The sequence below is a fragment of the Setaria viridis genome, chromosome 4, assembly GCF_005286985.2.
Source record: "Setaria viridis chromosome 4, Setaria_viridis_v4.0, whole genome shotgun sequence".
Lineage (NCBI taxonomy): Eukaryota > Viridiplantae > Streptophyta > Magnoliopsida > Poales > Poaceae > Setaria > Setaria viridis.
The window spans coordinates 12840053-12864961 of NC_048266.2; the positions used below are offsets into that span (position 1 = coordinate 12840053).

General features: G+C 47.1%; 1 protein-coding gene and 1 pseudogene across 1 annotated transcript; both read left to right on the forward strand.

Moving 5' to 3' along the window:
• Positions 1-5108: 5108 nt before the first annotated feature.
• Positions 5109-16266, forward strand: LOC117853449 (uncharacterized; annotated as a pseudogene).
• Positions 16267-22053: 5787 nt separating this feature from the next.
• Positions 22054-24695, forward strand: LOC117853975 (protein NOI4). The gene is made up of 3 exons (XM_034736253.2): positions 22054-22269; positions 24115-24306; positions 24414-24695. The coding sequence occupies exons 1-3, from the start codon at positions 22264-22266 to the stop codon at positions 24456-24458; spliced, it is 243 nt and encodes an 80-aa protein (XP_034592144.1). The 5' UTR covers positions 22054-22263; the 3' UTR covers positions 24459-24695.
• Positions 24696-24909: the final 214 nt, after the last annotated feature.

The following is a 24909-nucleotide window of genomic DNA, read 5'->3' on the forward strand; positions in this document are numbered from 1 at the left end:
GCTGCCTGCCGATTTAGAAATCGCGGCGCCCATCTGTCACGCGGCACCTGCGCTTCGGGTGCGGCTGAGGTGTGGCGCCGACGCCGCGCGGGACCCGTGTGTCGGGGGCTGGTGCGGGTCCGCAGACGATGGGGGAGGGGGTTTCCGGGGCAGGTTTAGGACACTGTTCACTGATTCCGGTGGAGGCGTGCGCCGATGGGGTTTCAGTTTTAACTGCGACGATGCCATTTGTTGTCTTGCTAGGAGTGTTGGAGTTTAGCATCACTGAGGCAGAGGCATCTATGGCTCTAGTTGGGTCCCGCTAACTAAACAAAGTTTAGGTCACTAAATTTTACTAGTTGAGAAGTTGTTGAATGCTTAGGCAACTCGTTGAATCCTTAAGCACGTCAGCGTCAGCGGGTTTATAGGTCGTCTCATACAGTGCCATGCTACATAGGATTTTTGATGATGTGGAAGAAAGAGAGAGGAGAGAGAAAGAGGTTGTTGTTTCGCGAAAAAACCGCCTCATGAGCTAAATTGTAGGACTTCGAGATAACTTAACAACCATTGTAGAAACTATTGGCGCCATGCAACTCATAATTTTTCCTTTTTCATATGCACAAATTGAAAAATTATATAGCTCTACCAGACAACTTATAAAACAACCCATTGTACGGTTTGCCTATTGAGTTGTCTTAAGATTACGTGTAAATACATGAGACCGTCTATTAAACAACACCAATGTACTTGCTCTAACTAAAATTTACCCAGCTAAAATTTAGCTATTTAGCTTAGTGCTCCAAGCTAAACAGCTAAACTTAAGGAAATAAGGAAATGTAAACATTCTATTTGATTATATCATGAATCGGAACTCAAGGACACATGTCATTAGGTGACTCTTGCAGGTGGAGTTGCAAATGAACCCTTTGATTTAATTGGATCTGAGAATATTCTCAATGTGCCATATGATTAGTCTTTGATTTATTGTTGTTACTTTTTCATGGTATCAATTGAACCTGAATGTCCATGATATATGTTTTTTACTAATTTTTCAATGATTTTTCTGCTGATCTATTGGCTAATCCATGCACTAGAAATGCACATCCCCCTAAATAGCAATAATAGCACCGGTAGTTTTGCATCAGTAAAAATAGTTGGAGTTTTTCACGTGCAGAAACAGTCCCGTGAGAGATATGAGCAAATAAATATAATCTCAATCAAGATTAAGTTAATATTTTCTTATAGTATGAGATCAAATATAGAAAGGTTTAGACATATGCTTCAAAAGTTCTTGAGAATATAGGAAGAAAGTTTAGATGTGCATCTTTAAAAGTTGATGATGCGAAAGTTCGTAATATCTATATGCAAAAAATTTGCATTTATGTTTTTAAAAGCTATCAGTTTAGAGATTTTTCAACAATGGTTACAAAGATTCTAGCTAACATTTATGCATGAAAGTTTTGCATATGTGATTTGGAGATTTAAAAACATGCAAAGTTTTTTCAATGCTGGCTACATGGTTTTTAATATGAATTTTTAATGATTTATTAAAATATTTTAGATGGTTGATTTAAAAGTTTTTTGAATTTCAAAAGCAAATCTTTTTCAATGGTGTGTTTTGTTTTAGAAAAAAATTGTGTGCCCGAATATACAAAGGTTTTCATATGGGGATTAGAAAGATGAAGATGTAGAAAGTTATGAATTTTTTATTTGAAAGTTTATTTTTAAATTTTCAAGTGTAATGGTTTAGTTTGCTACTTCAAAATAGAGAAGTAAGAAAGTTTTGAATATGTGATTTCTAGAGAAATTTTAATCTATCCACCAAAAGTTCTCATACTATAAGATATAGGAAGTTCAAAATATGTCATTTGAAGGTTTATGAATTGTGGGTACAATGATTTTCGTGACGTATGACTTTGAAAGCTAGAGATGTAGGAAGTTTTAAATAGATGACTTAAAAGCTTTTAACTCCTTGTTACAAAGAAATAGCATATATTTCTTTTTGTTCAAGCTGACACATTTATTTCTTTGTCACTTCATTTAAGATGTTTTCATTGTCTTACTATGAGGATAAAGAAACATGTTTAAACCACCACTTATGCATTCACATATATTAAAAAAAATCCACCCATCTGTTTCACTACCCTCACACTCATTATTCTAGATATGCATGCCAAATTGTAAGAGGTCAATGTTGTACTTAAACTGGTTGAAGCTAGATAGGGAACTGCGAAAAGATAACAGGTGGTAATTAATTGGTGTCGATTGCTTGCTTCATGCGTTGCAACAGGCATCACGTAGGTTGCAGCGTGTGCTCACGTAGTTTTGCATGGATCGGTGATAATCTGGTTAATAAATGTTGATAATGGGGAAATACAATAGTGGGAAATCAGTTCAGTAGTCACCCCTACGAATGCATATATGCACACTCTATCTATATGAGAACCTTCAAAAGACACGACTAGCGGAGTGATAAAGTCACTAAAGACATTCTGTTTGCCGAGTTCATGTACGGATAGATTTTCTATCCACGATAAGAAAACTGACCAATTGAGCTAAGTTTAGTTCATGATTCAATACTTAGACCATAAGAGTGCGTATGCCTCAAGGGTTAGTGCGTTTACTTAACCTCATTCAAAATATAAGTTGTTCTCGATTACTTTAGATAAAGGTAATTATTTAATATCCATTTAGATAAAGAATAAATACATCGTTGGACAATCCTTTTAAGCTTTGACCTTAATACAGAAGAATAAGATTTCTTAAGATAAACAAAATTGTTCCTATCTCCTTAGTGTGAGATGCACAAAGTCCATAAAAACATGTAACACCCCGTCCTCCAAAGCCGCACCGCCCAACCCTTCTGAGGGGTGGGCACGCGTACACATAGCACCCTGCTTACACTTTCGTCCTCGCTTCGTGTAAAAGGGTTAACCCGAAGGTGCTATGGCTGGTTGACGAAGGTTTATAAGTTGCCTCCACCCTTGCTAAACTAGCAATGTGGTACTAAACACGCGCACCTGCGCTAATGGGCCACACTGGGCCAACCAAATTGGGCCGGGTGTCACATTCATCCCCCCTCAAAGAACCCGACGTCCTCGTCGGTCCAACTCACCCACGCATGGGCAAATGTCCAGGAACGTTCCCTCTAAGCGCACGACCATACGTCCAGTGCCGGCGCAATATGCCATGCCGTGTGTCCCATCTCAGGCCCACACGCGCCATGCGCCATATGCCCGCACACTAACCCGTACGCGCAAACGTGAGGGTCGGCTCTGATACCATTTGTAACACCCCGTCCTCCAAAGCCGCACCGCCCAACCCTTCCGAGGGGTGGGCACGCGTACACATAGCACCCTGCTTACACTTTCGTCCTCGCTTCGTGTAAAAGGGTTAACCCGAAGGTGCTATGGCTGGTTGACGAAGGTTCATAAGTTGCCTCCCTTGCTAAACTAGCAATGTGGTACTAAACACGCGCACCTGCGCTAATGGGCCACACTGGGCCAACCAAATTGGGCCGGGTGTCACAAAACACTTCAAGAAAATTGACATTACTAGATAACAAGTAAATTCGTCATGAAAGTGCTTCCACTATATGTTGTTTTATTTTAAAAGACATACTCTTATAAAAAAATCTAGGCAATTCTTCGTACATTAGAGGACATATATCTGCTGCTTAAGAGACTCTACACATAGACCCACCCAGCACTCAACAAATTATTTAATTTTTTTCTTTCTTTTCATTTCTCCATTGTAGTAGCCAGCGATTGTAATATGAACCTTCAGAATAATGCTACTATATATTTCTAGAATAATTTTGTTATTCTGAAATTTATTTTTTGACCAAAATGTTTTGTTTTTTTCAGCAGTTATTGCAATAGCTTGTCAGTGAGATCATTTTCGTTCAAATGACCTATGAGGTTGGAGAGGCGAAGAGGCAACCAGAGTAGCTTCCAAAGTGATTGTTTTTTTTTCTACCGACGGTTATTTTCCTCCCACCCAAGCTAAAACCAGGACCCCTAAAGACAGTCCCCAAGCGTGACAAGCCATAGCTTCTATCTTTTTTATTTATTAATCCCTTGATATCGCTTTATGTAATTAGTGAAGATTTCTACTTTGTAGCTTGCTACGCACGTTCAACTATTTACAAAAAAAACATTTTTGTTGCAACAATTTGTGAGATACAACCCAACGATTGGAGAAAATCTTAATCAACACATTTTAGCATTTGCAATATTTTTTTTTGTCAAACAACATATGCAACAATTAGTGACATTTAATTCAAGAATTTTCCAAGGTGTACGTGTACCCATCATTTATAAGTACGAGCTTCTGCAGATAGTATTCTTTTATTTGTGCAAAAATTGTAAACTTTAATTATCTACTCTCCCCCGTCCCTAAAAGAAAGTCAGTCTAGAAAAGCTCGGATAAATCAGTAAAAGTATGGAATGACCATGCTTGTCCTACCTATTAGCTAAATCTGGCGCTACTTGACTGTCAAATGCATATGCACATACTAAATGGGTAAGAAGGACAAGAGTTGTGGGATGAATTTTCAATCACATAATGACCAATTTTTAGGGTCGGAGGGTATTTTAAAAAAAAAGAAAACTCAATAAGCAACTAAACCATGTGTAGGCAGTATATGCATTTGTTTTGTTCAATTAGTTGGGACTTGGGACTATATCGCGGTTGAATCTCTATTGCCAAATCGTGCATTCAGTTTAAAAGATAAACGCATCTCAATCACACTAGATTTCCTTTCATGGCAAGCCAAATGGTAAGAAACATACTATACGAGGTCTTAGTTTTATGCGAGTCATTAATGCACTGTGACAAAAAACTATTTGACAATCGACACTAGCGCCGCTTTATCTACGCATCTTGCAGCGAGTGATAGGCTCCATCTCATACCAATCGTCCTCTGCCATCCCGTCGCCTTTCGACGACGAATGGAGAGGGGAACCGAAGGATCCGAAGAGGAGAATCACTGATGAGGTGCAATGCTCTTTTGTTTGGTTTACGTTGCTGTGCAGCCAGGCTGACAAGAGCTTCACTAGCACACCAGCCGCTTTTGTCTGTCTGCACGGTGGCCCAAGGGCTCGCACCTGCATTGCGCCCGCCAGGCTATGAGGAAACGAAGGTTTCCTGCGTATCTCGGGAGCCAGGCACTGGATGGCCTTTTGCACCCCGCGGGACAGGCTCCATGGCTGGCTCAGGTAACCAATCAGACGGACATTGCATCCGGAGAGCCCCCTTAAATCTCCATGCACAACGTGTTTTACTTGTAGTAGCTAGCTTCGTTCCTTTCTTCTCACCGTTTCTCATACAGGCACTGGTCCTTGGCAGAAGGCATCTTGTGGTCATGTCTTGGAAGCCTATGAGGATTACGAGCTGTGGCCCCTGTAGAGTCTGGGCGACGGGCTTCCTCTCCGGTGTCTGTATCGTGTATCTGTTCGGCGTCGTCCTCCTGCCGCCCGGATTCACGCAGAGCCGAAGCGGACCAGCAGACTACCCACTGCGGCGGCTAGTGAGCACTGGTTGATCCTGGTAATCTCAGTGAGCTGCTTCTAGTCTTGGAATTTATACATACATTAACATTACCTCTTCAATTCCTTTTGCTTTTAAAAATAATTTTTCAAAATTCAGGTTCTGTTTGTATTTCGTTTAGTCGTCCCTGCGTTAAGCATTACACGAGTTCTTAATTTTGGAGCAGAGCGGGCAGCATCAACAAAAGAGTTAACTCCTCGTGTACAAGAAAAGATACAAAGACCTAACGAGAATGTGGGGATCACCGAAGCAAGGACACAACACACCTATTCAACGCCTGGACCGCCTTGCTGAACACCACCAGCGACGATGCCCTGAAACGTCCTGATGTGCCGCGGCCGCCTCATCTGGAGAACTGCAGGCTCAACGTGGAAAAGAACAAGAAATTTGACGGTCGCGGTGACGACGGCGCATTCCCTCCTTGGACGCTGTGGAAGGGGTCACTTGGGCTTGAACTCTTAAAACAAGGCTAGCTTACGTGCCAAGAAGAGAGCTGCAAATGCAAATCCCGATGGACAGTATCCTCCTTGGGTATGCAAACTTGCCTGCATTCATCCGAAACTGTTTCTTTTCCTTGTACAGTATGCCACACATTTTGTATGCAGACTGAATTATCTTTGGAACGACAACGTTATCACAGATCGCAGGATCAGATGAGGAGAACTATCCACAGACCAGGCGAGTGCAGAGGGATATATGGGTTCACCAGCATCCTCCAGACTGCAGCGATCCAAGCTTGCAGTTCCTGGTTGCAGACTGGGAGAGGATACCCAGGCTCCGCATCGGTGCGCAGGTCGTTGCAATGTCGGGGCTCCTCGCCATTGCCATGAAAGAGAAGAGGATCCTGGTTACGGGATACTACAACCGGGCTGATCACGACGGTTGCAAAGGTGTCGTCTGCTAGTCTTGTTTGCCTCGAAGATTTGTACGGCTATATGAATGAGTTGCTGTTTTTTTTGTACACAAAAATAAAAAAAATGTAAGATCTGTTGAGAGTTCATCTTTTATCTTGTGATTATTAGGTGCTTCAGGACCCAGCTGGTCCTGCTACTTCTTTCCGGAGACATCACTGGATTGCCAGAGGCGAGCTTTCGAGCTCATGCGAAGCAATGCTTTTTGGCAAATGGCGCTGTGCGAGTGAAAGAGAGCTATAACTCCAGGAAGATGTGGGCTGCAGGTGTACCTAGGTGCCATTTCAGTGTGGTCATTATTCTTCTTCTCTGAATATATGTATTCTTCAATCTTCATTGGCAGCATACATGGTCTCTGCTCGTCCTGCGAAGTTTCTCTTTCTACGCTCGTCAGAGTTGCCCTGTTCTTTCAGTAAGGACCTGTTTGTGCTGCAGGCTATGGGGGGAGCCTTGGAAATACATGCAGCCAACAACAGAGGTAAATGGCAGCTTAATCAGACATCACCGTAGAAAGGATACGAGATGGTGGATTGCACAGGTGAGTAGAAGTATCAAGATTGTCTTAGCAAAAACTTTGTCATAATATTTAATAACTAATAGAAATGCATTTTCTTTTTTTTTTGAGAACATAGAAATGCATTTTCCTTAGCCATGCTCAACGCCAGTTCATCAAAACTAACGATGTCGTTCCGTAACTTTCGGAAGGCGACGTTACTGGCGATCCTGAAGGTTATTTCGATCCCCTGCTAGATTTGGCCAACTCCGGCCCGATCTTCTCTGCTCCGTCGCCGGCCACCGTGGCTGCGACGTCCACGCCATCCGCCGTCGACACTCCAGTTGCCGGCGCCCACCGCAAACCACCACCGGTTAGCCTGTTCCTGCGCTGGTGTCCACAAAGCCCTAGGTTTTCCCTCTTGGGTTGTAGAAGAGCCGCTTAGGAACCCTAGATTGGGATCGATTGCTTGTGAACGATCGGTTTTCCCGGTCGGTGTCACGCACTTGTTTTTTTGTTTCGTGATCGTCCTTCCTCCATGGCGGCGACTGGACGATCCGGAACCCGCCCTGGTCCGGCCGGATCCGGAAATGGCGATGGTGTTGCTGAAATCCTGGAGAGGTTGAACTTGACCAGACATGAGGAAGTGGTCGCGGCCTTCAGCGACGACGAAGAGGAGATTACTCGGGGGGATGCGGAGTGGGCGATCATCGGCAAGGTTCTGTCACCTTCCGTCCTCCACATCACCACGATCAGGAGTGCGATGAAGTCGGCATTGGGCAACCCGTTCGGCCTCAAGATGCGATCGGTGGGTGACAAGCCTGAAAACTTGTTCATCGCTGAGTTTGGGGGATTACAGGATAAAAACCGTGCTCTGGACGGCTCGCCATGGATGGTAGGCAGGCATGCAGTGATCTTAAGGGAGTACGATGAACACTTAAAGCCGTCTGATGTTAGTTTTGCAAAAATGGAGTTATGGGTGAGGATCCTAAACCTTCCCTTTGGCTGGATGAATGAGAAGCGAGGCCTTAGGGCAGCGGCGCTTATTGGTGATGTGATCAAGCTAGATGTTGATGAAGATGGTAAAGCTACTGGAGCATTCCTGCGGGCGCGAGTGGCCGTGGAGATCGACACGCTCCGCCGGCTGGGATAGAGATGAATTTGGCTCGGTAAAAAAAGAGCTGAATACGCTGAGGCGACGGCTGGAGGCGTTGAGAGGCCGTGCACTTAATTCTGGGCCAACGCGCGAGGAGGGGTCTGTCATGAGGTGTATGTCCGAGCTGCTAGCCCGCGAGGAAGAGATGGACCGGCAGCGATCCAGAGTTAATTTGGTTGAAGGAGGGGGGACAGGAATACTGGTTTCTTCCAAGCCAAGATGAGAACCAGATCACGTACAAATAGGATAGTGTCTCTCCGTCGCGCCGACGGCGCTGCCTGTTCCAATCAAGAAGAACTGGAGGAGCTGGCCACAAGTTTTTACAAGACGTGGTATGAGGCTCAAGATAATACAGAACCAGAGGAGGTGCTGCAGCATGTGCCACAAAAGTTAACTGACGAGATGAATGAATTGCTGTGTGCCCCTTTTTCTGATGATGAAATAGAGAAGGCATTGTCTATGATAGGACCGGACAAATCCCCGGGTCCGGATGGCTTCACTGCTGGTTTCTATCAGCGACATTAGCACTTGTTGAAGAAAGATGTCTGTACAGCGGTCCTCAACTTTCTAAATGGTGGCGATCTGCCTTTTGTGGTTAACAACGCTGTCTTGGTACTTATTCCCAAGATAAAAAAAAAACACCACAGGAGCTGTCTCAGTTTAGACCGATTGCATTATGCAATCTGTACAAGATTAAGACTGTGGAGCAAACAGATTAAGACTCATTCTGGATGAGATTATTTTAGAGGAGCAGTCAGCCTTTGTGCCAGGGAGACTCATCACAGACAATGTCCTCGTGGCTTATGAAAGCATCCATTATCTGAAGAAAAAGAAGGGGAAGGTTGGTGCTTGCGCAGTAAAACTCGACATGGCAAAAGCCTACGATCGGGTTGAATGGAACTACCTGCAGGGAATCATGCTCAAACTTGGCTTCCGTCAGGAATGGGTGGAGCTGATCATGAGGTGTGTAGAAATAGTATCTCTTTCTGTTCAAGTCAATGGTCAGGTGTTTGAAACTTTTCACCCATCGAGAGAAATTCGACAGGATGACCCGATTTCCCCCTACCTCTTTCTTTTGTGCAATGAAGGTCTGTCCTGCCTTCTCAAATTCTCTGAGCCTCATTTTCTTGCAAAGGGGGTAAGGGTGGGGATCCATGCTCCATGGGTGTCACATTTACTCTTTGCTGACGATTGTATTATTTTTACCCAAGCTTCAGGTGGAGGAGGGGAAATATTGGTGAATGTACTTCAAAGGTACCAGAGGTGCTCTTGTCAAATGGTTAACATAGCCAGATCAGCTATCTTCTTCAGTGCCAATTGCAAGGAGGGCGTCAAAGAGGAGATGAAACAAATTACTGGTATAAATTCAGAAGCTCTTTGTGAGAAATATTTGGGACTACCGACTGCGGTTGGCTGATCAGCCAAAGATGCTTTTGAACATATTCTTACCAGAATTTGAAGCCTCATGGGAGGATGGGGAGAAAGGCTCCTGGGTTGTGCTGGGAGAGAAACTCTGATTAAATCTGTTGCTTAGGCGATACCAACATACTCAATGAGCTATTTTTTGTTGGCCCCTGATAGATGCAAGAAAATCACCAGTTCCGTTTTGAATTATTGGTGGAGCAGTGGTGTTGACAAGAGGAGTATTCGCTGGAGAAGTTGGTCGGAGTTGAATCAGCTAAAATCTGCTAGAGGCATTGGTTTCAAGGATTTCAAGCATTTTAACATTGCTATGTTGGGCAAACAAGGTTGGAGAATGCTCACTACTCCAAGATCCCTATGTGAAAAAGTCTTGAAAGGGAAATATTTTCCCAACTTTGATTTTATGGGTGCAAAAATAAAATGAAATTGCTCCTGGACCTGGAGAGCAATCGTGGCTGGGAAGAAAGCCCTAGAGTATGGCTTGATCAGACGTATTGGCAACGGTGAGACAATCAGTGTTTGGAATGATCCCTAGATTCCGGATGGAATTGGAAATAAGCCGGTTTGCCGGTAGGATGGTGCTACTGCTATAACGGTTGTCGATCTGCTATCCTCTGATGGCAGATCATGGAACCACAGTTATTGGGACCGGATCGGACCGGCGGTCCGACCAGTAAAAGACCGAACCAGAGCCTCGGCCGGTTCGGTCCGCCAAAAAGATTGGATAAGCAATCAAACCGGGAAAAACTGGTTGAACCGGCGGTTTCTAGCAAGAAACCGGTATAAAACCAGACAAGAAACTGGTACAGACCGGAGAAAACCGAGCGCAAGGAGAAAAAACAACATGCAGGGAAGAAAATGGGAGGAAAAATGGCTTGGCTGGGGTTTGAACCCCCACCCTTGCCTTCGGCAATGTGGATAGCAACCATCAGGCTGCAGTTGTGTTTGTGATTTTAGTTGATAAGTTACCATATTTGAACCGTGTTGAACCGGTGGTTCAACCGGTTGAACCAATCAAACCGCGAACCAAGAGCTCGACCGGTTCATTGTCCGGTCCGGTCCTAATGACTATGCATGGAACGAGGATGCCCTCAAGGATAATCTCGTGTATTTTGATGTCGAGGCAGTGAAGCGTATTTCGCTGGGAAGGATGCAGGAGGATATGTGGGCATGGACTCAGGAGAAAACTGGGATCTATGTAGTACGATCAACTTATAGGTTGATCTCATCTCGGGAACATCAAGCCAGGGACTTTACACAGTCCCGTGCGTCCTTGTCTGAAGGAGAAAACTAGCTCTGGAAGAGACTATGGCATCTGCCTGTTCCACCAAAGGTTCGTGTATTTTGGTAGCATTTCCTGCATGAGTATATCGAATCTGCATAGGAGGTATATTGATCCGATAGCCACTTGTGAGATATGCGGTGCTGCTGCTGAAACTATATGCCATGCTCTTGTTTTTCCGAAACGAACCAGGTAGGAGAGCTGTCGATTATATTAAAAAGAGGATACACCCAGACTGGGCACAACAACAAACAGTAGAACAACAACACCGTCCGGTTGGATTGGGACATCAACACAGTCGCACAACTCCACGCGAAACACCAACTCAAAACAACAACCAGTTGGATTGAGACATCAACACGACTACAACTCAACTCAACTCCACCCAACTCACCACACCGCACCACCACAACCCGGGAGAAAAGCCGATAAGTGACACTCATCGCAAGCGTCGTCATTCCTGACGATGTCCCACGCCAACCAGCCGCTGCCATGAAGAACTGGTCGCCGCAGTCCGCTGCAAGCCATGTAGCTACCACGACTGTTCCACCATGCCACTGTCATCTTTAGGCCACACACACGATCGTTGATCTCCCAACCACAATCTTGCATTGGTAGAAGTCAGAAGAGAAGCCCGCCACACCTCACCGAAGAGGCCACCGCCATGCAGGACCCCTTGCCGAAGTACCGCTGTTGCGCCTTACACGCCAAAATGACCAAAGCACTGCACCGGATCCTGAACCTCAAAGGCAACGCAGAATGCATGTGGGCCTCACCACATCCATCACCGCACACCACTCATCGGACACACCACCTTAAAGCGCATGGGGGCCTCGCCTCTCCCGCTGCTGGACTCTCCGAGGATCCGGGTTTGCTTCGTTGTCAGGGGTGACTTGGTACCACCGAGCCGCTCCAGAAACTTCACCTTTGCCTTACCATCACTGGGATCACAGCTGCACCACACATGCGGACCCAAAGCTTCCAGCGAGCATGAGCCCTCCGCTCCTTCTCACTGACACGGTCCCTTCCCGCACCTCCTCACTTGCAGCCGCCTCCTCTCGCATGTCGCCCAAGCAACCGCCGGCGCGGGTAACCTCGTTGCAGTTCGCAGCCGCTTTGCCGTGCGCGGGCATCCACCGTCACTACCACCACCACCATCAACCACCTCCACCCTTGACTGCCTTCCCCCACCACCGGCGCCACAAGCACTGCCGCAAGCCAAGTCGGGTCTCAAGAAGCGACGCCTCTAAGGAGGGCGTGACGCCAAAAGCGCCGCCGTCGCTCGTACGTGCTGGATAGGGTTTTCACCTAAAGACACCCTATGCAGCAGGCGTGGAAGCCCCACAATGACGCCCCTAACGGGGAGAATGACGCCCGAGGGCGCCACCGGCAAGAACACCGGCATAGGCTTTCGCTCGGAGCACCACCCCATGCTTGCTTCACATACACAGCCTACCCTCGGTGGACGCCTCACGACTTGTCACCGGGTATCGCTTGCGGCAGCTTCTCACTCCCGACGCCTGTGCCAGAAGGATGGCCCGGCACATCCCGCATCACCACCATGATGCCACGAGCGTACCCTGCACTGATGCCAGCACAGGCCACCCTGGCCCCACCACCACGGCGGTGCTGCAAAAGTGCAGACCTGCATCGCCAACAAGGAGAGGAGAAGGGGAGCACCGAGGTGGTGTCTGGCACCATTCCAGCCACCTCGCCTCCGCTTCCACCACCAGCTGTCTCGGCGCCGACCCGCACGCAGCCACAGTCGCGCGGCCGGGCCACCCAGCACCCGCCACGCTGGCCGGGGACCAACTTGCCGCAACCATTGTACATCGCGTTCACAACTTCCCGCCACGCGTTGGCCGCCGCACACCGTAGATCCCGCAGCCGGAGGGCCGGATCTGGTCCTCAGGACCCCGGATCCGCCGCCCCGCGCCGCCACTGTCACCCCGGCCGGCGGAGCCGCTCTTCACCGCTCACCCGCCCGGAACCGACACGCGCTACCGAAAATGCCCTGCTGACACCGTCCTAGGGGCCCGTGTGGACTTTCGGCATGCCCCTCCGACGACGGCAGGGGAGGGGGAGGGAGGGGCGGCGGAGGCCGGCGGCGCGGTCGCCGCTCGAGCGGAGGCGACACGGGCGTCTCTATAGGCAAAGCGTTCTTCGCTTCTTCTCTGCTCTTCCACTACCATGCTCTTGTTGAACGTACGTTTGCGAGACAGTTTTGGCACTGTCTGAAACTCTCTGAAGGAATAAAGCTCCCAGCACTGTCCCCGGTTTCATGGGCAGCGGACTTGATCAGAGGTGACCTGATTGAAGAAGACAAGCTAGGAATTATTTTGTGCGGCATGTGGTCGTTGTGGTGCTCCAGGAATGATCGACGCCACGGCAAGGATGCAATTGAACATCGACTAGCTATCAAGTGGGCAGTTGATGCTTGCGCTCTACTAAAGCCTGACCGTAAGATACCATTGGGTGCAAATCGACTGGCATCGCTGATACGGTGATCCCCTCCTGCAGGAACAATTAAAGTAAACACAGATGGTGCTTTTGTTTGCTCAAGCCACCAAGGGGCAACGGGTGTGGTCATCAGGGGAGCAGAAGATGACTTCTATGTGGCAGCAGCTAGGTGGCTCCCTGCGGTAGCCTCAGCGCTTGTGGCAGAGGCGGAGGCATGCCGCGATGGCCTGCTTCTCCTTCAAGGCGACGGCAGGTGCCATGTCATCATCGAGGTGGACTCGAAGGAGCTGGTCAATCTCTGGGCGAACAGGAACTCCAGGTCGGAGATTGGGACGATCTTAGAGGACATTAGGGAGCTGAGTCGTCACCTGCAATCTTTTGAACTAGTGCTTGTAAATCGTAGCGCGAATTGTGTAGCTCATGCTTGTGCTCAGCAGGCTGTTGTTAGCAGGGCTAGCAATGTGTGGTCTGGCGATGCGCCTGCTTTCTTACTGCAGGCTCTGCACAACGATTGTAATCATGTTGATTAATCAATGAGAAGCTGAGTTATCCCAAAGAAAAAACTAATAGAAATGCATGAAAGACCTATTTTGTAACAATATATTGTTGTTGTTGTTTAACCTTTCCTCGGCTTGTCCTCAACTTGCACGCAGGCCACGAGATACCTAATGAGGTTCCCAACAGCGTACATGTGCGGACTACTGAATTCGGCCAGGCACTGTGCTTTCGGAATGAAGCAGCAAAGCTAGTTCTTGAAAGCATCCAGGCCTTGTTTACTTCACCCCCAACTCCTAACTTTGGCACTATGCAAAAAGAAGATTCCCCGTCACATCAAACTTGCGGTACACGCATGGAGTACTAAATGTAGATGAAATTAAAAACTAATTGCACAGTTTTGTTGTACTTTGCGAGACGAATCTTTTAAGCCTAATTAGTCAATGTTTGGACAATAATTCACAAATACAAACGAAACGCTACAGTGTGCTACAGTGCCGGAACAGTAATTTTGGCACTCCCAATTTTGGCAACTAAACAAGGGCCAGAATGACTCACCAAAGGTTCTCGCAACCCCAAAAATCTGGTCACCTGACCATTCCTCGAAAATCTATCCAAGGCCTTGTTTAGTTGCCCAAAGTACTGTAGCAACACTGTAGCGTTTCGTTTGTATTTGTGAATTATTGTCCAAATATTGACTAATTAGGCTCAAAAGATTCGTCTCGCAAAGTACAACAAAACTGTTCAATTAGTTTTTGATTTCGTATACATTCAGTACTCCATGCATGTACTGCAAGTTTGATGTGATGGGGAATCTTCTTTTTGCATAGTGCTAAAGTTGGGATTTGGGAGTGAACTAAACAAAGTCCAAGAAAGAACAAGCATACGAATGATTTCGTGATTTCGAGGTGTTTCAAAACTTTAGCACCTATCATATCGGATGTTTGATACTAATTAGGAGTATGAAACATAGTCTAATTACAAACTAATTGCATAGATGGAGTCTAATTCACGAGACGAATCTATTAAACCTAACTAGTCCATGATTTTGACAATGTGGTGCTATAGTAACCATTTGTTAATGATGCATTAATTAGTCTTAATAGATTCGTCTCGTGAATTAGACTCTGTAATTACCTTATATTTAGCATTCGAACGTTCGACGTGATCCTCCTAGAATTTATGGGATCGCTGGTACCAACTCCGACGACAACGACATCGAACGGCTAGTGTGGTCAGACCGCAGACCATACCTGCCGAGGCCGCTCCTCAGCGTGCACGTGAGGATGGGCGACAAGGCCTGCGAGATGGCAGTGGTCGGCTTCGACTAGGGCCATGTTTAGTTCCTCAAAACTCCCAATTTTGACACTATGCGAAAAGAAGATTCCCCATCACATCAAACTTGCGGTACATGCATGGAGTACTAAATGTAGACGAAATCAAAAACTAATTGCACAGTTTTGTTGTACTTTGTGAGGCGAATCTTTTGAGCCTAATTAGTCAATATTTGGACAATAATTCACAAATATAAACGAAACGCTACAGTGTACTATAGTGCTATAACAGTAATTTTGCACCTCCAAACTTTGAGCAACTAAAGGAGCTGGCCGGCCGCCTCCGCAGGCGGGGTTCCCAAGCCTCAGGAGCATCTGGCTCTCCACTGAAATGCAGGCAAGCCAACTTTTCCTGCAGATTTTCAGTTGGTTTAATTTCTTCAGCAGATTCAGGCGTTCAGCCTAACATTATAGCATCACATGATGGAATCATCTGAAAACTAACCATGTTTTTGATGAAATCCGATTCAATTTCTCCTGACACTTGTTGCCGCAGGAGGTCGTCGACGGGGCTGGACTTTACCCTGACTGGAGATTCTACTTCGCGCGTGGCGCGCCAGAGCGGCAACTCGTCCATGGCCGCCTACGAGGCCAGCCTGGGGCGTGAGGCCAGCACGAGCCACGCCCTGGTCAATTTCATGATGGCCACGGAAGCGGACTTCGTCGTCGGGGCGCTGGGGTCGACATGTTGCTATCTCATTGATGGGATGAGGAACACCGAAGGGAAGGTCATGTCTTGGTACCTGTCCGTGAACAAGGATCGGTTCTGGTGAGGAATTTGACAGCGAGATCCATGTAAGAGAAACTTCATCTACGCTCAGGAATTGTTTAGGGGCTTGTTAGCGACCGGAAGGAAGATGTGGATAGAATTGTGAAACTGGGGAGAAGCAGGAACGAGGAGAGGAGAACAGAGCGGAGGCAGGCACTGAATCTTCTTCCTCCCAAAACGGAAAATGGTTGGTACACCTCGCACTCATGCAGGTTTTTATCCTGGTTGATATTTTATCGATTCCCGTGCAATCTTGTTCTTTCTATATGTATTTGCTTTGTATTGTAATTTTTTCTCAAAAACGTATGTACTGGCGTCAGGAATCTTAACTGAAGCTCCATAACCGAGCACACTAGAGCGATCGAACCGTGACTGCTAGAACTAAAATCGAACTCCATAGACGCGTCGAACTCAGCTCGCATCTGTTCTTATGCAGTTGAATAAAATATGCTCTTTTACAGTCCATTTTAAGTCTCCTGCAGCAAGGATAAAGAATGGGCAGAAGGAGAGAGTATCTTTATTAGCTCGTGGGACCTATACACAGTAGCCACTGAACAAACTTTACGCTGTTACGAGTGTTGGGTCACACGGAAGTTTAGTCCCACGCTATCAAATATTTAGATACTATTAAATATAGATTATTTACAAAACTAACTATATATAAATGAAGGTTAATTCACGGGACAAATTTATTAAGCTTAATTAATTCATGATTAGCACATATTTACTGTAGCATCACATGATCAAATCATGGACTAATTAGATTTAATAGATTCATCTCGCGAATTAACTTTCATTTATGCAATTATTTTTATAATTAACCTATATTTAATACTCCTAAACATTCGATGTGACAGAAACTGGACTTTAGTCCATGTACCAAACACTCCTTTAGTTTGGTTCGAACCAGCACTTGAGGTGCTCTCAGACATAACATAAAGCTGCATAGTACATATGAGAAAGAAGACAGATGGAGTAAGGCCCCACCTATGACCCGTGTGATTTATCAACTGCAATGATCATCGAGGGGATTTTTCACATCCATGACTAATTCAAAATTCAAAATATTACCATTGCACATAGAACCTTCTATATCATTTACAATGTTGTACAGTCATGGTACACAAGTGCACACTCAAATAAATCAATCTCGATTGCCTTAGCACATGCTACCTTCTATATTATTTACAGTATTGTACAGTCACAGTACATCAGCATACACTCAAATAATTCAAGTTGCATGTTGAGATGAATGGGACCAAGAAAGAGCAACAGGTCGAGATGCACATATTAAAAAAAAAGAACCAAGCTCTATACATCTCTATACACATGCTCTGTACCTAGTAGAAGGGCAGGCTGCAGACCAGCAGCACAGCAAGACCGTCGACGGGGATTCCAACCACGACGGGTGGTGCTATACACAAATGCACAACCTGATGATCATGAGTGCTTAGCCTCTCCCAAGAACAAGGTGAAAAGGTGAAAACCAGCATGTACATTAATATGTACGACAAATATGTTCCAAATTACAACCAGCATAAAAAAATTAGTTCGGCGGCACTTCAATCTCGTTATCCTGCGCGGTTGAGGAGCAGCTAAGGAGAACGGCCGGTGACGCGGCGTCCTGGTGCTGCTTCCACTACCTGCGGCGGGAGAGTCCATCAGCAGCACCCCCTCCTCGTCGTGCCGAGCCCGCCGTCGTTGCTCCGCGTAGGGAAGACGAGGCGAGCGGGGAGCCCCAGCCTCCTACCGCACCACGACAGATGCCTGAGCTTGCCCATGTCGCTGTCGTAGGTTATGCCATGGCCCTTGCCACGCCATATCCGGCCACGGAGGGTGAGGATCGGCTCACGCCGGAACTGAGCCCGGTCGCTAGGTCTCCGCCACCTCGTTGCTCCTCCGCCGGCGGGCGTCGAGGCTCGGGCCAGGCCCCATCGCAGCTGCTTTACTTGAGCTGACCACCCTGGTAAGCCCATGATGATCGGGGGCTGGTGCGCGCGCTCTTAGCTGTATCGACCGCCTTGGAACTAGCTGCCACGCCATGGGACCCCCGCCTAGGCTCCGTGCCCTGGCGCAAACCTCGCGAAACCTATTTTCATCGGCTGTCGTGCCCTGGCGCCACCCTCATTGACCGGCACCAGCACGTCCCGAGCGCCGTTGTTATCCCACCCGTGGGGTCAACGGCCAAGGCCAGTGCCGCGCTGCCGCTGCCCACGGGTGGCCCCGCACCCTGGGGTTGATGACGGCTACTGCTGCAATGAGTGAGCGTCGGGCACTGCGCGCCATAGGGTGGATAGGCCGTCATGGATATGTGCCAAGACAAGCTTCAGGATGAGGAAGAGCTCCCTCATGGCCGTGGTCGTTTAGGTTGGGTGCTTGGAGTTTGGCCTGTGGGACAGATGACCGTCGCGCATCCAACGGTGGGGTCACGTCATGCCGACCCCGCGCCTCATGGTTCGGGCAGGAGCTGCCGTGCTATTGCTGGGAAGAGAGGATTTTGGATCTAGATCTCAGAAGGAGAGAGATGGGGATGGGAAGAGAGAGAGGAGGATCTTTTCAAGTGATTTTGAATCGGAGAGAGGGGGGAAGGGGTGGTTTTATTACGTATGCAATCTGTGCAGTACATGGATCCCATGGTACAAAATACTTGATGGGACATAATTCAGAGCAACATGTACACTGACAGTGGTCAAGCACCAAGAGCGGGGATCCGATGGGATCCCCTTTTAGAGATTTGGCCTGGGGGTTAGTATGTGTGAAGGGATTCAAGATGCGTTGAGGGGATTTTTTGGATGATTGCTCTCAAAGGGGTTTTTAGAAGGGTTCAAGCAGCTCGAAAGCGTAATACCCTACACGTCCTGTGTGTTGTGTTGCTTAGAATTCCCTATCTCTATTCGTATAAGGGTCGACCTTTTATAGGCCAGGCCCATGGGAAGACTGATCGGGGCAAGCCTTGTGCCCCAATCCTTTCCTCTGCCTCGTGTGTGAATGCGGCGGCCCAACGGCTGACCTCCTTGCTACAGTCTCCTGACATATCGTCCATTTGCTCTGACAGCCCTCGCCTTGACGTGCACGGCTTCGGGGTGTTCGGACCGGGTCCTTTGTATGTTAATCCCGTTTTTTACCATCTTATACTGGTAATCTTTGTTCTTCTCAGTCGGGCCCTACCATCTTGGGGAAGGGGGCGTTGAATCTGGCTCCCAGGATCCTTCCTGAGAGACCGTCACCGCTTCCCGGGTCGCGGTGTGGGCGCCCCAGTCGGGAACCAGGCGAGCACTGTTGACACGAGGGTGGCACCCACCGCCTGTTGAACGGGACGCATGAGGTTGTTAGTCCCCGAGGAGCCCAGGCGCGTCCCCATCAATCGTAATGATGGTGTTTTTACGAGGACGGGGCGCATGCTGACAACCTGCCTCGACTGTCATGCCCTCTTGTGCCGGGATACGCCACTATTTGCTTCACCTTGAAGCGAGCCTTCCTGGGAGGCCCTTCCGGGTGCGTCCGGCTCTCTGCTGCGTGGGCCCTGTGGATCCCGCTGTGCGGGCGTGATATTTTCCTTTTCTTCCTAGGGCCTTGGATTTTTCGACCCATCTCCTTATTTGGGCTCCATGAGGAGGGAGCCCTTTTCTGCAGGCGGGCTCTACTTATAAGGGCCTCCTCGGGGGACCCCGCTCCCATGGTGCGTACACCTTGCACATCTCGAGATGGTAATGGAACAATTGATGTACATGTTTGTTTCTATCATAGTTCTAGGAAGCATATAATCTTAGTCCCTCCCAAAAGCCAACCCAATCATCTGCTCTTGTATGGCTCTATAGAAATATGTAGGACCTGTAATTGCTCCTGATACATTTGGGTTGCGAAAATCTTCTCTGAAAATAGTTCAATTCTCTCTGGAGACAAAATCTTTATTTAGTAAACTGTTTTGAAATACTGCTTAGGAGCAAGGGTTGTGAAAATACTTCACAAGGATCTTTTTCCAATATCCGTCCATAAATATATGACATTTAAAACTGCTTAGGAGCAAGGTTGTGAAAATACTTCACAAGGATCTTTTTTCCAATGTCCGTCCATAAATTGACATTTAGTATAGGGAGTAGTTGTCATGGCTAAATAAGTTGCAATTTAAGCGCAAAACTTTTTCTAAAGCTACGTGAGCTAATACAAAGGTCCCTCAAAATTTCTGAACCTCAACTCCTTGAAAACCTGCCTGAGCATGAGCATGGGGTGGTAGTGGTGCATTTCTGAATGCTGCTGCCACGTCACTTGTGCAGTTTGGACCGCACTTGGGTGTTGGGCCGGGCCCATCAACTCAAATTCTCTTCTCCGCGAGTACTCCCGTACGTGGCAGCTGCACCGGGACGCCAAGTGGGATCGGTGTCGCTGCTACTGACCGAGCCCAAGCGCGAGAAGAAAGCAGACAGCGCCAGCTGCGTCCAGCGAGGCACCGTGTACCAATTCAAAGGGCTCGATCCGTCGCCCCCAGTTGAGACGGGGTGACGTGGACGTAGCTGCCCAGTAACCGAGAGAAGTCAACCGTCAAAAGCTAGCTGCAACCACAAGCTTTTACACTCACCTCCCTCAGTACACCACACATTCGCACAATGTGCCGTCTGCTTTACTCCAGGCCTGACGGGCGCGGGCCAATAATCTTAAGCCCTGCCAAGTTGGCGACTGACATGAACGGGTGTGAACGGGACGGGCAGTGTAAACGCGCGACGGTGGACGTACGTGCTGGGATTTTTTTTACATTGTCACGTCGTAGGTTCGGATGCTAATTAGAAGCATCAAATATGAGCTAATTATAAAATTAATTGTAGAACCATGTGCTAATTCGCGAGACGAATCTATTAAACCTAATTAATCTATTATTAGCAAATGATTACTGTAGCACCACATTGTCAAATCATAATTAGTGTTAATAGATTCGTCTCGCGAATTAGACTTCAGTGCAATTAATTTTGTAATTAGCCTATATTTAATACTCCTGATTAGCATCCAAACATTCAATATGACAGGTGTTAAACTTTAGTGGGTGTATCCAAACACCATTAATCGCGGCCGGAGCTTTGTCCGGTTTCGAGCACGACTGGTAGAGTGTTTTCTTTTTCTCGGGAGACATATGGGAGCTGTCATATCATATCCTGCCATACGCGGTTGACATTCGACGGATCGGCGCACGGGCATCAGGAGGAGGAGGGAAATGGACCGACGCTTCGGCAGCGGCCAGCTCGGATCCGATGCCCAGAAAGGATAAACAACCGCCAGGAGTAGTAGCACGCCACCTAACGGAGAGCCGCGAAACTGGAACCAAATGCAAAAGTTCAGCTGTTAAGATGCTGGTGAGGATTATAAAATCTGTTTTTTTTAAGTTTGTGGGATTGTAAAAGATGAGTAGTAAAAGTTAAATGAAAAGCTAGCCTATTTTAACAAGCAAAGTTAATAAAAAGCTAGATAACCAGTTTGTGGGGTTCTAAAACTTGGGTTCTGTTCGGCTGGACTTATAAGCTAGCTGAAAAGCTGAAACGGCTGATTTGTTGTGAGAGAAAAATACTGTTCGGTGACTGATAAGCTGAAGCGAACAGGCTGTTGGATTATAAAAGTAGATGAAAGTAGAGTAAAAGCTAGCATGTTTGGGTCACAAGCTGAATTGCAAAGGTTGGTGGATCCAAATCGCTGTAGAATCTTCTAGAAGCAAACTAAATTATCTTCTGGCGAGCTCCTGAAAATGGATCTTTTACAATGAATTCGTTGCAAATTCAGAGCATAGCCACGAACACAATCAAACCAGAACAAAAAAAAGAGGTGATTTTTTTTTTCGTCTCCCCAAGTAGGAGTAAACAACCCCCTCCACTCCACCGCAGCCTACAGATTCCCGAGCGCCAGCGAAGCGCTTGCTTCACCACCGACGTGCGCCCCTGCCCTTGCGTTTCCACGCTGTCCCCGTCGCCGCTCGCCCACTCCCACTCCCACCGCCGGTCAAACCCCCGGCTGCCCCGCCGCTCGCCACACGGCCACCCCATACTCGCCCCCACTGCCCGCCGGACCCCACCCGCGCCCTTCCCGCTCCGGCCTACCGGCCGACCCGGGGGCCCCGCCGGCCGCGCGGCTCACATGCGCGCCGCCCGGGCCCCGAGAACGGCCGGGTAGAGGGGATTTTTAGGCGCCTTTTCCCTTTTCTTTTCTCTTATTTTTTTTTACGGGGAGGAGAGAAATACTCCCTCCACTCGAGGTAGTACAAGTTCTCTCTCCATCAACCGCTTCTCTTTTCCACCTCGATTCGCCGTCTCCGCTCTTATCCCCGCTGTGCCCTGTGCCTTTCCTCTCCGTCGTCGTCTTCGTCGTCTCCTCCCACCCGCAACCGCAGGACTTTTCCCAGCGGATCGGGACCTCTGCTCCGCGCAATCCATCCATGGCGGTAAGTGCCGCTGCTCTTCGCTGGCTTTGGCTTCTTTTTTTCTTTTGTCGCCCGGTGATGCTAGCTTGTGGAGTTGGTGTTTGTCGTCTGGATCGAGGCGGGCTCGCCGTGTGCTGAATTTCGGGATAGGTAGTTTGGAGCAAAGATTAGTTTGTTCTGTTTGTTGGCATGCAACTTGTGTGGCGGAGTGGGGAAGGCTTGCGCAGGATGCGATGGGACTACTAGTTCGATGATTCTTCTTTCTCGTGTGGTTGTCTTAGGTTCAGATGATCAATGACTCCTTCAAGTGTTGGGAGACCTATGTGTAGGGAGGAGTTCAGTTCCACCGGATGGGTGGGCGTTCTTCATTTTGCTTTGGATGAAAGCGATTGATAGGGAATGCAAGGTTCACCATAACAGAAACAAAATCATTTAAAGGCCCAGAAGTTAAATTGTCGTGTATATGCAGAGAAGGAAATTCAGCTTAAGCGGATTGAATTATTTGTTTGTCACAGTTGTTGCTAATACCATCGGCTGGAGTTCTGTTGATCAAACATTAGAGTACCATGTTAAAAGTTATGTGAAGTTTGCGACACCAATGCAGATGCTGAGATGTGAATTGGAATGGATGGAGATGGGTACATGACTTTGGGGGGACCTTCTGTTCATCGAATATGTGCAGAGCTGGCTTTTTAATTTTTACTCCCACATACTGAACAGCTAATTGTCGTTCAAGAGGCCTGATGCCTTACTAGGTTAAATAGAAAAATAGTTTAGTTAGTAAAACTTACATTGGTTGCTTCTTGTTTTTCTGAATAGCATGCTTGGCGAGTGTGGTTTACACCATCATGGAACTTGATTATTGGTTTCGTAATGGAGTAGTAGGTTGTCCTTAGGGAAGGTACTGGTGGATCTTGTTTTGTATTATAGCTCAGTGATCAATTTATCAGTTACAAGTACAAATAATGACACGGCACTTGATTATTGGTTTCGTAATGGAGCGGTTGGTTGTCCTTAAAGAAGATACCGGTGGACCTTGTTTTTGTATTGTAGCTCAGTGATCAATGTTACAAATACAAATAGTGACACTACAGCCTATCCTTCATATCAAAGATGAACTTTGTTACTGTTTGAAGGGGCTGTCAATAGAATCATGCCTGGAAATATCAGCATGACAGCTGGATCTTCCCATGAAGCTGTTCAACAGCTCAATGTTACCGAATCAATTTTGGAAACTAGATATACTACTACTTATTGTTGTCAGTTGGATCTCTCTCTTTCTGGTTGGATATGAACTGTCAGCTATCAAGATGTGCTCGTGCCACAAGCCCATAACTTCGTACACAGTGTATTTGGTGCAAATGAAATTTGAGCCGCAAATACTTCCCCATGCTGGCATGCTATATTCGTGATCAGAATACATAATTCATGGGTGCTGCAAGGCTATTCTCTGCCCTTTTCTGAATAATTTGTTTTGTCCGCATCATCATTCCCAGCATCAATATGCTGCATATGATGGATGGAGGACAGACATTATTAGATGCATCTGCCCAGCATTAGGACACCTGCATATTTAGTGGAGCCCAATCACCAAAGTCTTGTATGGTATTTGACGTTTCTGTCTTTTCCTCAATGGTCTCCTTTTGTACCATGTCTGCATTTTGCTGCTTGCAAAAGCCGGTGTTTACTTTATTACTAGATACATATATTTTGCATGCTGACACAAGTTCAGCATCTCTGATTTCTAATAACAGCAGTTGCTTGGGCACCAGCAACATAATGCAGTATTTCACCATTATGCTACTCTCAATACAGAATTACAAGTAGATTCACTCTTTTAACATGGATAATGGTGTTGTTTCCCAGGAGGAATCAGGTCGCCCCTTGCCTAAGTTTGGTGAATGGGATGTGAACGACCCAGCTTCTGCTGATGGATTCACAGTGATATTCAACAAAGCCAGAGATGAGAAGAAGGGTGGGAATGGACAAGAGACCGAGTCTCCTTCGAAGGACACCAGGACCGAGAGGGTGGAATCTTATGCCGCCAAGCCGAACTCGGTACGTTTCTTTGTGACTTGGATCAGTGCTCCTCTTTGAACTCCACTGGATCAGTGCTATTCTTTGATTATTCCAGTTATCACTAACGGTATTCTTTGCGTTTGCAGAAGAAATGGTTTTGCTGCGTGACATCCAGCCCCACACAATCTTGAGGAAGACAACCACCCGCTTGCGGAAATACTGCCCCTTTAATTTTTTCTATACATACTATCCATAAGACAATGTAGGGATACCCAGGGCTCTCCGGGCTCCAGGATGGGTATCTCGTAAAACTCTGGAGTGCGTGTATGTATGTGTGGGTGTTGTCGACACACATTTGCAAAGTGGACTTCCGAGTTATGAATTGTAATTGTAGTCCTCCATCAGTCTTATCCTTGTTGGTCTCGCTACCTCAGTGATGTGGTCTGTGGATTGGTAGAAAACAGTAGCGATGCAGTAGGGAGCGTTAGTTCTACCAGTATATGCACTCAATCTTGTCTGGGTGTTATTTTTACATTTCACGGTGGGGACTTGTAGTGGCCACTGGCCAGCTGCTGATACCTCGTGTCTATGGCATAGCAGGCACGGGCACCCAAGATCGGCAGATAGCCATACATTGCAGTT

What these genes read in the sequence shown, in the direction of transcription:
- LOC117853975 (XM_034736253.2), top strand. An exon ending in ATGCCGCCAAGCCGAACTCG is followed by an intron (nt 24,307 to 24,413) that starts GTACGTTTCTTT and finishes TTGCGTTTGCAG; the next exon opens with AAGAAATGGTTTTGCTGCGT.